A 17,315-nucleotide genomic window follows, 5' to 3' on the forward strand; every position below is an offset into this window, starting at 1 on the left:
AGAAACAAACAAACAAACAAACAAACAAACAAACTTGTGATATGGTAATCATGTCCTCACTATGGATTGAGGTCTTTATCTCTTCTTTTTAAAAAAATAAATGTAATGTTTATTTATTTTTGAGAGAGAGAGGGGGAGAGAGATGGAGTGTGAGCAGGGGCAGAGAGGGAGGAAGACACAGAATCTGAAGCAGGCTCCAGGCTCCGAGCTGTCAGCACAGAGCCCGACATGGGGCTCAAACTCATGAACCACAGTGTAATGACCTGAGCCAAAGTCGGTGGGTCGTTTAACTGACTAAGCCACCCAGGCACCCCCGTTTGTCCTTTTTAACTTACTTTGAATTTATAATGAAGCCTTTTTGCCTTGAATGAATAAAAGAAAAATGGTAGGGAAGGAAAGAGAGGAAGAGAAGGGAAAGAACGAGGGAGGGAGGCAGAGTGGAAATAGAGAGATCAAGTCAGAGCCCATAGTTGTCCCAGGAAGAGGTAGCAGGACCCTGAACCAAAGCAGAGGCAGTGGGGCTTCAGGAAAGAGAGAGATGTATAAGTTCGGGAATTTACATTGTCAGGACTTGGCAACTGATTGGCTCCCAGTCCCGCTCAGAGACTGCCTCCAGTCCCAACTCAGTGCCTGGCTCTAGGCTTTGAACCTGGAGGATTCTGGTACCATTCGTGGAAATTGAGAACTCTGAGAAGGGGCTGCTCTGGAGGAGGAGAGTATGAGTTTCATTTGGGGAGAGCTGGAGATGCCTATAGAAGGTCTGAACAATGAATCTCCAGTTTGCCATTTAAAAAAAGGGAGCAGGGTTCTAATCTCAGAGAAGGGTTTTGATGGAAACGGAAATGGTAGATGTGATTTCAAGCAAAGAGATAAAGGAGAAAAGGCATTCTCTCTCCTCTCACATCTCGCAGTAGAATAAAAGCAAAATCATTTTTGAGTTCTTACTCTATATTGGGCATTCTGCCGTTGTTTCATAGCTATTATTTCATCCAATTATCTCAACTTTGGGGAGGAGTATTGTCATTATCCCCATTTTACAGAGGAGAAACTCAGGCTCATCAGAGAGTGAAGGGGCTTGCCCAAGGTCACACAGGCTCAGAGGTGGAGCCAGGCCTGGATCGGGCCTGGTGACCCCAGGTCTGCATGGCTCAGGAACTGTGCTTCAAGCACAGTGGCATCTTCTGTCTTCTGTCATCTGCTCAGTCACTGCACCCTTCTGTTTCCATTCCTTACGCAGCGGATGTTTGCAGAGCACCTGTGTGAGCAGAATCATGATTCCAAGAACTAAGGATACCAAGGTCTTCATTAAGAAGCTGCAGTGAAATAGGGGATACAAGGAATACAAGTACAATGCAAGGCAGAAAGTGCTGAGCATCCAAAGGAAGTACACACAAAAGCCTAAAGAAGTTCAGAGTTAGAAGAGGTGACTTCCAGCTAGCAGGGAGGAATAGAGAAGGAATACAGGAACGAAGAAATGAAGGAAAGTGTCTTTCTTCAGCACTCGCTGGATGGAAGACCCTTCACTAGGAAAATCATTATACATTATCTGAGTTGATCTTGGGCTTTAATCTCAGTCACTTTCACACATGAAATGAGTGGTCAGCTGGTCAAGCTGGGCATCCCTGCCCTGTGCTCCTGTTAAGTGCCTGTCTTTCCCCCACATGACAATTACCACACATTATGTATTTACTTCATTGTGTCCCCCACTAGACTGTGAGCCCCCTCGAGGGGCGGGGGGTTACTTCGTATGCCTTGATCATTGTTGTGACCAGGACGTACCCTGCAGACCAGACTCACCACGTACGGTAGGTGTTGATAGATAGTGGATGCTCTGGAAATATCTGTTGGAAAAAAGGGAAGGAAGGAAGGAAAACAAAAAGGTTTAGGGAAGTCTCCAAGATTACAGCCAGGAAATGGTGAAATAAGATTCAAGCCTATGTCTCCTAAGTTTCATCCTTTTCCAAATTCTCTACAAGTGGTATAGAGCTCAGGGGTAGGCTGATCATGGGGGACAGGGAAGACCCAGAACGAGCTGCCAGGACACCTGGCCCTAGTCTCTGCTTCACAGTGCTGTGTGGCTTTGGGCACATCCCTCCCCTCTCTGGGCCAACCAACGGGTGTGTCGAGGGAAGTGTGAACTCCAGGACAGCCTGTAGGTAAGGTGGAAGACCGAGAAAACCGCACCCGCCCCCACCTTCAACAACACAGACCCTCTCATTTTTTAATTTTTGAGGGAACCGGAGAAAAAGTTTGGTTTTGAACAAAATATTACCGGGACGGTAACATCAGAGGACCCTGAGGATGAGGTTCCCATTTACTCGCCTGTGCCTGTCAGCTCTGATCCTCCAGCCGCCATGCACGGTTCAATCATTTCCCTTTGTCCTTGCAGGATGGAGGGCGAAGCCGAATACCTCCTCCCTACCGAAACAAAGTATGTTGGGGAAATGAAGGACGGCATGTTTCATGGCCAAGGAACCCTGTACTTCCCCAACGGGAGCCGCTATGATGCCATTTGGGAAAAGGGACTGGCCGTGAAGGTGATCAGCCTGAGGAGGGGAGGTTGCAGAGAGCAAAGCCTTGGACAGGAAAATCCCCCACTATGGAGCACCCTGACCTCTCCATCCAGTGCCCACCTCCTTCCATTCCCTCTTCTCCCTTCCTACTGATCTCCCAGGGTTCTGGAATCCTCTCCTCTGGATCCAGAAGGGCCCCTGGAGAGGCCATGATGAGTTTGAATCCTATTGTGCCACTAACTGTGTGACCTTGGGCCCACGACTTCCCCTATAAACTGGGACAATAGTTGTACATCATGTTGCTACTGTAACAAATTACTACAAACCCAGTGCCTTAAAACAACAGAGATGTATTACCTTACAGTTCTGGAAGTCAAAAGTCTAAAATAGGTCAGCAAGGCTGCATTCCTTCCAGAGGCTGAACGGGAGAATCCATTTCCTTACCTTTTCCATCTTCTAGAAGCTTCCTGCCTCCTGCATCACTCTGACTTCCGCCTCCATCGTCACCTCTCCTTCTCTCTGCGTTTTCCATCATCTCGTCTTCTATCTCTCTGGCCCCCTCGCTTCCCTCTTATAAAGACCTTCACAATTATACTGGGCCCACCCAGATAATCCAGGAAAATCTCCCCATTTCAAGATCCTTAACTTAATCACACCTGCAAAGTACCATTCGCCACATAGGGTTAACATTTTTACAGGTTCCAGCATTTATGTGTGGATATCCTTGGGGAATCATTATTAGCCTGCCAGAATAGTACTAGCCACTTCCTAGCGTTGTTGTGAATGCAAATGAGGCGATATCTCTAAGCCCTTTGCTCAGTACCTGGCATAGAGCTGGCACTCAGTGCCAGGTCATAGAACTGCTGCTGTCCCGGTACCGGTATCATGACAAACATCTGACCCACCTAATCCCACCTAGTATTTGTGGGCCATGAATACAGTTCAGGGAGCCAGTGCAATGTCCTGATTTATACGGGAGAACAGTTTTCTCTGAGGAAAGGTCTATTGCTGTCATTGGTTTTACTAATAGCCACCTTAAGAAGGTTAAGAAACATTCCTCGTTTTACAGCTTGGAGACTCTAAGCCCCAGGAAGGGGATATGACTTATCCAAGGTCACACAGTGAATTAATAGTATCGGAATTTCCACCTATGTTTCCTGACGCCCTGGCCAAAGCGACCTCTACATCCTGGGGATTCCTTCAGCGCTAAGGCAGCAAAAGCAGAACGTACATGTTTGGACAAAGGGCTATGACTGATGGCCATGACCTTTTCAGCTACGACTGAATGTTTACTCTATGCCAGGCACTGTGCTAGATGCTTTGCCAGTGCTATCTCATTGAATCGACCCTATGACATATATATTCTTATCATGCAGTTTTGCAAACGAGGAAACCAAGGGCTCGGTCATCTGCCCAGCATTGCGCAGTGAGTTGCCACATTTTGAGTGCCAGTCACAGAGAGCCCAGCACTGTCGCCATTCCTTCTAATCATCACAGCCATAATGGCTGTGATAGTTATCACTTCTCTTCTGCGGCAATAAGAAAGCCACCTCTCCCCTTGACATCCGTCCTTCTTGGCAGAAGGGCAGCCTCATGCCTGCACGCATGCTCCTTGTCTTCCAGGGCACGTACACCTTCTCGGACGGGCTGCAGTACGATGCCGAGCACTGGCATTACTGTGACGGCTATGACCGGAGGTTTTACACCGAGATCTGCAATGGCTTGAAGCCTGCAGGTACCTGGGCACCCGCCCTTTTCTTCACACCCAGACCGAGAGGGGAACGAAGGACCGTGGCCTATTGAAGGAACCCAAAAGAGAGGAGGCATTGAGCACAGGCCGCAGGACACAAAAGAGCCAGGTTGTAGAGCCAGAAAGACCAGTCCTCACATCTCCGCCGTACCAGCTAGGGACCACAGGCAGGGCGTTCACAGTTCTGTGCCTCAGTTTCTCTACTGCGAAATGGGACGATAGCATCATCCACCCCACAAGTGTGTTGAAAGTAAGATAAGGCATGTATAGGGTTTATAGCAACGTCTTGCTCACGGTGGGCGCACGGTCCATCTCAGCCATGTTATTCCTAGAACCAGCTGTAGCACAGAAATCGAGCAGCACCGAAGGAGCACGAGCTCCGTGTATCAAGTGCTAGCTGGGGCTCTCCAGAATCTCCAGATGACCCTGCCATGCCTGCCGGTCTGGTCCCATGTTGTATTGGAGGAAGCCGAGGCCCAGGGGTCCAGACATGCTTCCCAGGAGCGGAGTTCCCAGGGGGCCCAAGTCTTCCTCTCTGCATTCCCTGTATCATCAGAAACCGTGCTCCGTCACGGAGGGTTACATTTGGGCCTAGACTCTGGACTCAGAGAGCAGCCACTTAAGGGGCTCCTCTGTGTCTCGGGGGCTTGTGCGAGGTCCGCTGCACCTCAAGAGCATAGTTTCTGACACGGCTGAGACAATGCATCCAGAATGACACGTGGGACAGTGACTTTTCAAATTATAAGAATAAATCCTAACTTAGGAGATGATGGGGTGTAGTTGACTGAGCCTGGAACTGGAAGGTCTGGGTTTGAGTCCTAAATTCCCTGTCAATAGCTAGATGAGCCTGTGCAAGTCAGCCTCCATGAGGGCAGAAACCTCCAGAAAGCACCCAGGGTGGAATCAAACCTGGCTCAAACCGTGGCTATGTCACCTTGAATCAGTTAGTGGATCAGGTGAGCCTTCTCTCCCTTTGTCTCCTTTGTCAGCTCCTCCCCCCACCCCAGTTATTAATTTGGGGGTTCCCAGGGCTCTCCGTCCTTAAGCCCTATTCTGTTCTCCTTCTGTACCCTATCCCTAAACAAGCTGATTCGCTTCTAAGCCTTCATTTATACCATCAGCTTCCAATGGAAATCAAAATCCCTGAGCCCTGGGTTCCTGCAGCCAACTTCCCCAACACCTGTGTTTGTCATCCCTCACTTTGTCTACACTGAACTCGTTACCTTCCCCACCAGCCCCTTCTCCCCCGGTGATTGCTCCCTCAGAGACTGTCTCTCCGGCCCACCTAGATGGGCTGAGTCCTGCCTTCTTTCCCCATGTACAAGCAGCTACCTCGTCCCGTGGATTCTACCTCTTAAATATATTCATTCATGTGTTCTTCACATAATCCCTTACCCGAGATCTAGGTTTGACTCACTCTGGGCCATTCTACACTCTGCAGTCACTCTACCCTCATCTTTGAGGAACATGACTGGATTGACACTCCCCCGCCCCCACCCCTACCACATACTCTTCAGTGCCTCCTCACTACCCTCAAGATAAGGTTCCAAATTCTTAAAATGACCTGCATTCTCTCGCTCCTGCTGCTGTCCCCAACCTCATCCCATACTACCTGTCTTTCTTGGATAGTCTCTCCTCCTTCGCCATACTGGCTATACCTCTATTCCTTGAAAAGGCCATGATCTTTCCTACTGTTCCCTCTGCTGGGAAGCTCTAACCCCTCATTTCACCCCGAGAACTCCTTCCCATCCTTCAGGTTTCAGCCTAATGCCCCTTAGCCTGGGGTTCCTTCCCTAAATTCCCAGACGAGGCAGGGTCTCCCTGTGGCATACTGCAGAGCAGCCGTGGCTGTGCCCAGAGCTCTAACATGAGTGCACAGAGTCTCTCTTCCCAAGTCGACTGAGCTCTATGAGGGCGGGGGGTCAGTCTTATTCACTGATGTGTCCTCAGTGCCTGGCACGTTGCTGAGCACACAGTAGGCATCAGAAAAGAGTTACACAGGGAGGATAATACTGACTTCACAGCAGGGAGAGATGGGGGTGTGGGAATTAAGGCAATGACATTGAATTTCCTGAGTACCTACTCTGGGTCAGACACTGGCTGGACCGCTGGGGGCCTGAGAGCAGAGGGCACAGTCTCTTCCTACCAGGAGCTGCCAGGCTAGATGCCACTTAAGAACCTTGTAAACGGCTCCCCCTGGGCTAGTCACGACAGGGCCTGGACTTTGTCATGGGCTCATCACCCTGACTGAAGCCTGTAGGCAGAGAGAGAGCCCCTGGCCACAGACACTCAGCTGCCACATGGAGACACTCAGCTGGTTTTGTCAGAGGTGGGGCTCGTAGGCAGTGCGGTGACCTTCCTGGCATCCTTCCTTCTCCTCCAGCAATTCCCAACACAGCAGCTTTATCCTAAGTACCCACTGCCTTCCCACGTCACTGGGAACTTGGCAGAGCTCTGCGACAGCCGCCTCTTAGCCTCAAGGGTGGGGGGGGGGGGAAGCTTAAGGCTGCCCCTCCTCCTCGCTGAGTATCTGTGAGACAGCACTGGCATGAGGCTCCGGGGAGAGAATGGCTGGAGAGTGTTCGGCACGGAATAAGTGCTCCGTAACTGTTAGCCAATAATACACAGAGGGGTTATCCTTAACCAACATAGGAGCAGCTGTGCACAGGACTGAACCCACCCCCCCACCCCCACCCCCTGCCACGAGCCGTGAACATGGTGCTATGCTCGGTGGGCATCCAGCCCTCAGTCCAGAGGACAGGGAATTACAGGAAACACACATTAGAAAGATCCCTAGAAGTTATTTATTCCAACCTTGCACCCATTACTCAGGCCTCAGCCTTTCAAGATACACAACATGCAGGGCAGTGTGACCTACAAGGTGCACCAGCTCCTCTTGAGCTCCTGGTGGTTTGGACGCCCCTGGTCCTGTCAGCGGTGCCCGGGACATCAGCGGATTAACCTGTAGGTTTCACGGCCAGGTTTCTAGCTGCTTCCTAGCTGGAGAGTCTTGGGCAAGTTACTTGACCTCTTTGAGACTCAGTTTCTTTATCTGAAATGGGGCCACTGGATGCTGTGAGAATTAAATGACACTGGCAGGAGTTAATGAATTTCCAGGCACAAGATAGTCACTCACTAAATGGCAGCTGTTGTGGTCATTTTGGTAAGAGTCAAAATTCTGCATTCCTGGATCCTTGCCCACCCGACGCATTTCTTCCTACGGTTCTCCTTACATACGCCCTGCTCCACACGGTTTCCTGAGTAAGGCCTGATGACTCATGCCTCCATCCTTCTGCCAGACATGCCTTTCTGTCCACATGGCTGACTGTGATGCACCCTCACGGTCTCTCTGCCTCCACAACCTATGCCCTTTGGCCTGGTGTCCCTAGAAATGGAGGATGGGGTCAAGGAAAGAAGTTGCGGGTCTAGTCCCCAAGACCCTGCTCACAGAGCCGTTTTCAGGAAGCTGCTCTCGGGCACTGCTCCTGCTGCTCTGAATCGGGAGTGTTCAGCCCAAGGGCGGTAGCAGATACTCACATGAGCAACCAGCCAAAAGTGGACATTAGGGAGACCAGGTTTAGATTTGGCCTCGGTAGTGAGCTGATTATCCACTGTATCTTTTCAAGGGATCTCTCAAGTCACCAATATGGACCCGCCTAGAAAAATCCCTGAAGGCTGTTACGATTGTGGAGATGGCTTCTATGACCCAGTCACAAGGATAATCAAAGACTATAGGAACCGCTTTTTGAGAAATGCAGGTATGTTCATTCTGACACCCTGTGGCACATGTTTTCTCTCCTCTCATTTACCCATAGGTTTGTGCATATGTGTGCACACACCTGTGTGCATTTGGTGAGAAAGAAACTTTTGCTGATAAAAGCCAAAAATTATTATCTGTTTCACAATTGGGAGTTCTTACGGATGACAAGTCTATACGATACAGTCATAGAATGAGGCAAAGGACACTTGTGGTTAACTGTGACTGCAGATAAGCATAGCACGGAAAGGATTAAAGTACATATTTTTGCGTGCTTCCCTTTGACTCGTATTTAATGAACACTTACTAAACGCTAGACACTACAGGCACCAAAGCTGGACACCAACCCCCTTCCTCATGGAGCTTATGTTTTGACAGGTAGCAGACAAGCACCAGAAAGGGTTGATCGCATCATGGAATAAGCCCAGTAAAAGGGGAAAACGTGGCCCCAGATTGGGGCAGGGGGAGAGGTGAAGGCGGGGAGTCCCAGGGAGGTGGGAAGGATGCTGTGGGAGCACAGAGAAGGGATACCTCATCCAGAATTGGAAATTCAGAGGGTTTCAAGAAGGAAGTGACAGCTAAAATGAGACCTAACGAGTAACTGGGAGTTGGCCACAGGGCATGGGGAGAGGCTTTCCAGAGAGGAAATAGCACAGGTAAATGTCGAGAAGGTGAATGATACCATGTGGTACCAGAATGCTGGCTGGCGCCCTCAGCCATGGGAGTACCTTGGAGGTTCCAGGACCTCAGCTGGTGAGCGGACACGAGCTGATCAGACTTATGGTGACCAAACTCAGAGGAGGCCAGTGTACAAGTAAGGACACTTTCCTTTAACATGGTGATTCGGAACCTTTCACTTTCCTAGAGACACAGTCCCACTAGGAATAACAAGAACAATGGACCCTCTTCCTAGAAAAATGTGTGTGCACACACATAAACATGCATATGCACACACACACACACACGCGTGCACATTTTGCATATAGTCTTAAGGAGTACTTCTTAAGACCTGGGTCAAGAAACCCTGCTCTAAAATCAGAACGAAACTTCCAGGGAGACCAGGAGGCCTGGGCTGGCTGATGAGAGCCAGCAGGGAGAGAGCCTCCTCTCCCTACAGGGGCATTTACTCAGGGAGTCAGTGGTCATCAGAAAGTTGCCTTGTGGTGCTGAAGTAAGAGTAAAGGGAATGGTCAGCTGATCTTCTGGCTGAATCCTGGAGCGGAAATAGCGCTACCCCACCGGGGGCTACTGCGGGGAGCGTGGCAAATGTTCACATTCCACGTCTCCTGGCAGTTTGCTTTAATGACTTCCCATTTGCCATTGACAGGGTAGATTCTGTAGAACACTAATTCTCCTGGATGTTAATAGGCTCTCTATGAAGTTTCTTGATTGAGTAAGCTAAAGAGATACTGAGTGAAACAATGCTCAACAATTTCATTTATTGAAGGGCTTCTCAGGGCCATTAATATGCTAATATACTTTGTACTTTTCCTTCCCAGCACTTATTTCAACTGTAATTAAAGCCTCATTTGTGTGATTAATTGCTTGAACGTCTGTCTGTTCCACTAGACTGTAAGATCCATGTGAGCAGGAACTCTGTCTCTGTATCAGGCAGGGTCCAGACAGGAGGACAGAGTGAACTTCGTATCAGGAAATTAGTTAAATAGATACTGGAGTACTGAAAGAGCATCGAGGTGACAGAATAAATAAATAACTGCAGGGAGTGACTACTACCTCAAGAACTGGGGGAGGAGCCGGAGACTGGGCTATTAGAACCTAGAGGGTCAAGAGAGGGCCCCCCAGAAGCAGCAACCCAGACCTCCGGGGAGGGGCCGCTGCCCAGCGGGGCTTCTGGAGAGAGAGCCATAAAGCGGATGGTAGGATCCCGGGGAGAACTGTAAATTGGAAGTGAGTTGGGCCGCATTGCTGACATTGACACTGACGAGCAACCAGCAACACAGAAAAGAGCGTGTTCCCCTCTGCCTCCACGTGCCTGGCAGCATCTAACTGGGGGCCAGCCGGCAGAGCAGAGATGTGTCCCACAGCTTGGTCCCGACTGCAAAGTGAGAATAGAATGGTAGGTTTGGAGCTGAGAGTTAGCAGCTCGGTCACTGGCACAGTCCCGACACCCTTTGGTTGTTGTTTGGCGTCCATACTTAGTCTTCTGTCCTACAGACGTAACTCGTGCCCTTCTGTGTGACTCGTTGGGAGGAGCCTTCATACAAATGCAAAGATGCTCTCGCCTTTCTTCCTAAGGGGGGAGTTCCTCCCCCCTCCCTCTGGGGGAAGTCCTGGGGATGAAGGGCGATTGAGCAGGGGTGAGGGGGACTGACCACCTGGCTGGGATATAGGGTGTCAGTCAGGAAAAAGGTATCCTAAGTGTTAGGTCTTAAAGAATGAGCAGGGATTTTGTTAGCAAGGATGTTGGGGAAGAGCATTCCATGTAGAGGGAACAGCATATGCAAAGACACAGAGGCATAAAAAAAAAGGCATGGCATGACTAGGGAATCAGAAATTGTGGTTCCCAGAATCCTACCAAGCCATGCTTGGTAATAAAATTGAAAATGCATCATGGCACAAACAGATAGAGCACTGAGGATTTTTAGGGCAATGAAGTTACTCTGTATGACACTACAGTGATGGCTCTATGTCGTTATACGTTTTTCCGGCCCCGTCGAAAGTACGCACCAGAGTGAACCCGAATGTAAACTTTGGATGACTATGAGGTGTTGGTGTAGCGTCCCCAGAGGCACCCACTCTGGTGGAGAATGCTGACAATGGGAAGGCCACGCATATGTGGGGGCAGGGGGTATACACAAAATTTCTGTGCCTTCCTCTCAATTTTGTTGCGCATCTAAAACTGCTCTGAAGGGGCGCCTGGGTGGCGCAGTCGGTTAAGCGTCCGACTTCAGCCAGGTCACGATCTCGCGGTCCGTGAGTTCGAGCCCCGCGTCAGGCTCTGGGCTGATGGCTCGGAGCCTGGAGCCTGTTTCCGATTCTGTGTCTCCCTCTCTCTCTGCCCCTCCCCCGTTCATGCTCTGTCTCTCTCTGTCCCAAAAATAAATAAAAACGTTGAAAAAAAAATTTAAAAAAAAAACTGCTCTGAAAAAAACAATAGCCTTTAAAAATGCATCATGAGAAGGGAAGGCCATTCTTAGGAGTTTTGGAGAAGGATGGACACCGATGACTGGTCCACAAACACTTAGTGGTTAGTTGCCGTGGCTCTGACTCTGGGTTAGGCAGCATCATAGAGTCTTCTCTCAGGGAGAAGGAGAAACCGACAGTAAATCAGGGTTGCCACAAGAGAACCTAGTAGGTCCCTGGAGGTCAGGGTCAGTGGGCCAGCAAGGTTTCCCGGAAAGAGCAAGATCTAACGAGAAGCCTAAACAAGAGCAGACACGTGCAGCAGGGTTGGGAAGAGTGTTCGAGGCAGAGGGAACAGCACGTGCTAAGGATAAGATGTGGGAGATCGCTGCCTACTTAGGGGCTACAAGTGGTTTGGGAGCATGAGACAACAGTATGTCCAGGGAAGAAATGTAAGAGAGGAAGCCCGAGGGGTGGGAAGGGGAAGAGCAGTAGGGGGAACAAGGGAAGGGTAGTGTAGTAACTGATTCATCATTTGGAGAGATTTCTCTGGTTGCATATAGGGAAGGGGCCAAAGGGGGTAAAACTAGATCGGAAAGATGGCGAGATGGCGAGAGAGGAGCACCTGAAGGGTTTCGGGCCCCCGTGCTCTGTGCCAGAGGCCCAGGTTCCGAGTCCGGGCCCAGCTCTCGGCCTGCCTGCTGGCTGACCCTGGGCCAGTGCCTTCCCTCTCTGGGCCCCTTGCTCTTCATCTGTAAAATGAGGGGGTCAGGCTGGATAATTCCTAGGGTCCTTCCAACCTTAAGAGTCTGTGATGGAGGAGAAAGGTAGCCAGGGAGTATTTTGGTCCTGATATTATAGGACAGATCGAGCTTGGAGCGTCCTGAAAACCACTAAAAGGAGTCTCTGCGTATGGCCACCTAGTCATTACCTTTGACTCACCTCACCCTGCCAGGGACTGATCCGGACTTCTGTCCATCTCCTGTTTTCTCCGGGGCCCTTTCTCCCCTGCATTCTGGTCTGCCCCCATAAACAGTGCTTCCTGTTGGCCTCCTGAAGGTACAGGGCTGCCTGCCGTGCGGACCTAAGGTGGTGCCTGAGGCCATCCCAGAATAAACAGAGTGGCCTGAGCCACTGCTATTACGAAGTACATGCCACCTTGGCTGGGTCAGGGCCAGGGACGCTCTTTTTATAAGAGGTCACAGGCTAGGGCACCAGCAGGAGGGTCGCCTTTGGTTCACCCTCGGGCCTCTCTGGAAGGCCCTGGCTCCTTCCCTGCCTCGCACTGCTTCACCCCCCAGACCTGATGGGAAAGTCCTAGCCCGCTGAACTACGAACCATGCCTGACAACCCCGGGTTTGCTAGACTTGGGTTTTGAGAATGCCTTTCTTACCTGGGGAGGATGTACCTGCTCGCTGGAATCGGATGAGAATTTAAATCTATCCTTCCACTCACCAAAAAGCCTTTGAGTGTCCACCGTGTGCCGGGCTTTGGGGATCTGAGCAGGCAAGCGTTCTCTCAGACTGTGGCTCTCAAACCTTTGGACCCAGGCCCACAGTAAGCAGCAACGTACATCACAACCCAGTACACACAAACACACACACATTTGTATGTATTCTTTGTACACATGATGTACTAGGATATTTTCTATTTTAATTTTTTAAGTTTATTTATTTATTTTGAGAGAGACAGAGGGCAGGAGAGGGGCAGAGAGGGAGACAGAGACTCCCAAGGGAAGCTCTGCACAGTCAGCGCAGAGTCTGATGCGGGGCTCGAAGTCACGAACCGTGAGATCATGACCTGAGCAGAAATCGAGAGTCGGACGCTTAACCGACTGAGCCACCTAGGTGTCCCTATTTAATTTTTAAAAATCCTGGTTGCTAGGCACTGAGTGGATTTCACAACCCTCGTGAAGTTTGGGACCAACCATTGATAGATCGTTGTCCTAAGCAGCCTTCCCTGACCAACCTCCTCCCGTCCCCTCTGTCTCCTGCTCCTTTGGGTTAGGTGTCTCTCCTCCATGCCCCACCAGCCTCCCTAACAGCACTTAGCCCATAACTGCAGAAGCATCTTTATTTGGCTAGCTCCCCCGCTAGACCAGCAGCTTCTTGAGGACAGGGACCAGGTGACTATGTCTGATTTATCACCGGGTCCCCCAGCACCTCACATAGGTCCCCAGACTTGGAGCTGATTAAATGTTTATGGAAGAAAAGCAGGTGGGCAGGCAGGGGACCTGCCTACAAGCCCCTCATATTCTTCAACAAATTATACAATATTCAGTCCCCGGCACGTAACAGACAACTTATTATTGTGAATAGTAAAAACAATCCATTGTATTTCTCCACACCTCCCAAGTTTTCAAAGCTGCTTAAGCTTTGAAAAGCTTAAAAGCTTACGCATCAAAGGTCTCAAAGCAGCAACCCTCTGGCCCAATCTGGTCTGCATGGTCTGTGCTTGGCTGGCCTGTGTACCTACTTGGGGCATGTACCGCCCAGGTCCCCACCACTCCCTGCTGTCCGAGCCCCAGTGGCGTCAGTCATTTCTGGTGCCCACCTTAAAGCTTTTGGGCTCAGGAGCACTGCATCTCAGGTAGACTTCCCACACATCCAGTGAGCTGGGAACGCGTGTGGCCTGGCGTTAGGGAACTAGGTCTCCAGTAGTGAATGGCAGACGACAGACTGCTGGAGGTGAGGCTGGATGCAAACCCGCTCCCATCTCACTGCAGGTCCGGTGGTCTTCCTATGCACTTTGCTGCTGCCTTTGTTGGGACCATAGAACCATAAGAGGTAGCAACTCAATGCAGGCAGTATTTCCAATCAATACAGCAGACACGAAGCAAAATAGAGACGGAGCTAGGACTTGCCTCCCATGGGAAACTGGGAGAGGTCAGAGAGAGAGCCTGGTGTGGTGGTTAAAAGCCCAGGATCTGGAATCCACACCTCTGGCCGCCCTCTGGTCCTGGATCCACCACTGGCTAGCTTATTCCTTGTCTCCTTTTGGAGGCTCAGTTTCCTCGTCTGTAAAATGGGCCTTCTAGTAGTACTTAATCTGGAGGTTAGGGAAAATGAGATTGACTGTGTAAGACACCTGGCCCAGTGTTCGTGTCCTGTGGTTGGCGGTTGTGACTGGTATCATGGTGATTACTGACTCAGGCTGGAGGAGAGGGAGGCCCTGGGATTTGCTGAGGTTTCTCTGGGTGCTGGAGAGACAAGGAGGCTGCCAGGAGAAACGAGCCTGGATGTGCCACATCCGTCTGCCTCCTTGGGGGTTTTGCTTGGGAAACGAAATACTGCCGAAACACTGGGCCCTGCAGGCCCTTGATTGTGGCCTTTAGAGCCTCCCGGCTCATCTTTCACCGTCCTCTCTCTTCCACCCCATGTTCCAGCTCAGCCAGACGAGCTGCTTCCACCGATAAACACACCTGTGTTCTTCTTACCTCATGTCCTCCCCCAGCCCAGGATGCCCTTCCCCCTCCTCTCCACCTGCCACGGTCCTCCACACCTCTCTGTGGTTGGCACGTGACAGGAGGCCATGGAAGAATGGCATGGGACGCTCCCGGAACATCCACAGCTCAGGGAATGTAGGGGACCCTTGCCAGCCCCTTGCTAAGCACCGTACCTGCTTATCTCCTCTGCTCTTTCCTGTCATCCCAAGTGGGTCATTCTTAGAAGCCTCGGTTTGCAATGAGGACACCTGGTCTTAGATAGGTTGATACGTTGCCCCCCATCAGACAGCCAGCCGGTGACAGAGTCGGAGACGAACCCAACTCTTGCCCACATTCTGTTCTTCTTGGCTTTGTGTCCTGGTTTATTCTTTACTGGGTCATCTCCCTTCCTTGACGGAGCCGTGGCTCATTCATAGTTGTTCCTGCAGGAAGCCCAGTCCCTGCCCCCCGCTGGAGCTCTGCAATGTTCCTAAATGAACGAAAAGGTCCATTGTAGAGTCTTAAGACAAAAACACCACCGTCCCCAAAGCGAGATGCTACGTTATTTGATAAAGGGTCCTTTACACACTGTGGGCCAATAAGGAAGCATTCGAAGATACTGGGGATAATTACCCTTAATATGGTGGGAAATTGGGAGATTAACCCTTACCCTCCTCCCCGTCCCTGTCATTCTGCTCAGGAATGATAAGCCAGGGCCACGTTAGCGGTTTGTACGTGTGTCTCTTCGTGTGGCTGTGGCTTGCCTCCACGTTACTGGTAGGAATCATTTGCAAAATAACTGCACCACTAATCCTTATTCCCTCCCCGCAATTAATGACACCCCATGCGAGTGTCTCAGATGAAAGGCACATTATTAATATTCAAAGGAAAAAACCCTCGTAACCATTTTAACATATACAACTAACAATGAACTAAATTTGCTTTGTGGAAGACAGAGAGTGAGCATCCCAAATTAGTTTATGTAAAAGCTGAAATTCTTCCCCGAAAGGTCTCAGTACCATCCTCAAAGAATATCCTGATCATCAGAAATGCCGTCAAGATTCCCGCCAACATTATCCCCTTTGTTGTCTGAAATGTCGAATCAAGCACATCTGGCAAATGTCCTAGAGCTCACAAATCTTTCAAACAGCGTATAATTCCCAATGGTTAAAGAGATAACGCCACCGCTTAATCGTTCTGCTCTTCAAAATAGCACCAACTTTCCTTCAATCAGAAACAATGGCCTTGGCTTCTTAAAAATATCACATACCAGTGATTATTTGCAGAGAGGGCCCCTTTGCGTTTGAACCTGTGGGTTCCAGACAGAATTCAAAATCAGGATCACAAGCCTCATTTGAATGTGTGCTCAGTTAAATGGACAACAGGGGGAGGAGTATGAATTGGGGTCCAAAAAAGAGACCTGGTCTGTGTGATCTGGAGTCTTGGGGAGGTGACGGCTGGCTTCCCCCTCACGCTATGGTGATGCGGTGAGCTGTGACATTGACTGAGCATTTACTGTGCCCCAGACACCCAGCTAAGAGAGCGGGGAGTGTTGCCGTGATCCCCGCTTGACAAGTGCGGAAACGGAGGCTCGGAACTGAGGCTAGAGAATTTCCCCCAGGAAATGGCAGGAACCAGGATTCACATTCGGGCTCATCTGCCTCCAGAGGTTTTCCTCTTCTCCCCACTTTACCAGGCCAGCTCCCAGGTCATCTGTCCAAAGAGGCATCGGTGAAAAGCTCCCAAACATTGTTTATCTACTTCCCACCCACCTTTAGAAGGGTTGCAGAGTGAACACTTGGTCTTCCAACATTCCTCTGGCATTATTTTTTTTAACTTTTACTTATTTTTGAGAGACGGAGAGAGACGGAGCATGAATGAGGGAGGAGCAGAGAGAGGGGGAGGCAAGAATCCAAAGCAGGCTCTGAGCTGTCAGCACAGAGCCCGACGTGGGGCTTAAACCTACAAACTGTGAGATCATGGCCTGAGCCGAAGTCAGACGCTTAACCAACTGAGCCACCCAGGTGCTCCTCCTCTGGCGTTATTAAACAGTTAAAAATTGGAAGCATCCCAGATGTCTAAGAGGAGGGAACTAAGTAAATAACACAAGGTATATTCTTATAATATACACAGTGCAGTCACTAAAATGGCAGTCAAGTAATGGATCCACTGAGATATGAAGGTACCTTATTTTATTTCTGGAGGAAAAGCAGGACAATAAAAACAACCAGCATTTCCTGAGTGCTTCCTATGTTCCAGGCACCGGTTTGAGCATGTCGCGCCATTTATTTTATTTTGTTTCATCTAATCCACACGGTAACCCTGTGAAATGGTCGTCTCCATTACTCCCACTTTGCGGATGGAGAAGGCGAGGTGAAATGCTTTGCCTGAAGTTACACAGGCCTGGAACTTGACCCCAGGTCTAGCTGACTCAAAGCTAAAGATGGCAACTGAGCGCGTTCTGGAGTTTCCTAGTGAAAGAAAGGAAGAAACAAAGAAAGAAAGAAAGAAAGAAAGAAAGAAAGAAAGAAAGAAAGAAAGAAAGAGAAAGAAAGAGAGGGAGAGAGAAAGAAAGAGAAAGAAAGAAAGAAAGAAAGAAAGAGGAAGGAAGGAAGAAAGAGGAAGGAAGAAAGAGAAAGAAAGAAAGAAAGAAAGAAAGGGAGAGAGAGAAAGAAAGAGAAAGAAAGAAAGAAAGAAAGAAAGAGGAAGGAAGGAAGGAAGAGGAAGAAAGAAAGAAAGAGAAAGAAAGAAAGAAAGAAAGAAAGAAAGAAAGAAAGAAAGAAAGAA

At 49.8% G+C, this 17,315-nt stretch overlaps 1 protein-coding gene across 3 annotated transcripts in view; it reads left to right on the forward strand.

The window, feature by feature from the left end:
- The window catches only part of MORN5 (MORN repeat containing 5), a 30,175-nt gene that overhangs the window by 1,211 nt on the left and 11,649 nt on the right, over positions 1 to 17,315 (forward strand). For 2 of the 3 annotated variants that reach the window (XM_049628187.1, XM_049628195.1), the window contains exons 2-4: positions 2,390 to 2,537; positions 4,137 to 4,248; positions 7,890 to 8,021. In XM_049628187.1, the coding sequence (XP_049484144.1) occupies positions 2,390 to 2,537; positions 4,137 to 4,248; positions 7,890 to 8,021 (392 nt within the window). The remainder of the gene's footprint in view (positions 1 to 2,389; positions 2,538 to 4,136; positions 4,249 to 7,889; positions 8,022 to 17,315) is intronic. The other variant, XM_049628203.1, reaches the window with a different exon arrangement.

Source organism: Panthera uncia, chromosome D4 (assembly GCF_023721935.1).
Source record: "Panthera uncia isolate 11264 chromosome D4, Puncia_PCG_1.0, whole genome shotgun sequence".
NCBI lineage: Eukaryota > Metazoa > Chordata > Mammalia > Carnivora > Felidae > Panthera > Panthera uncia.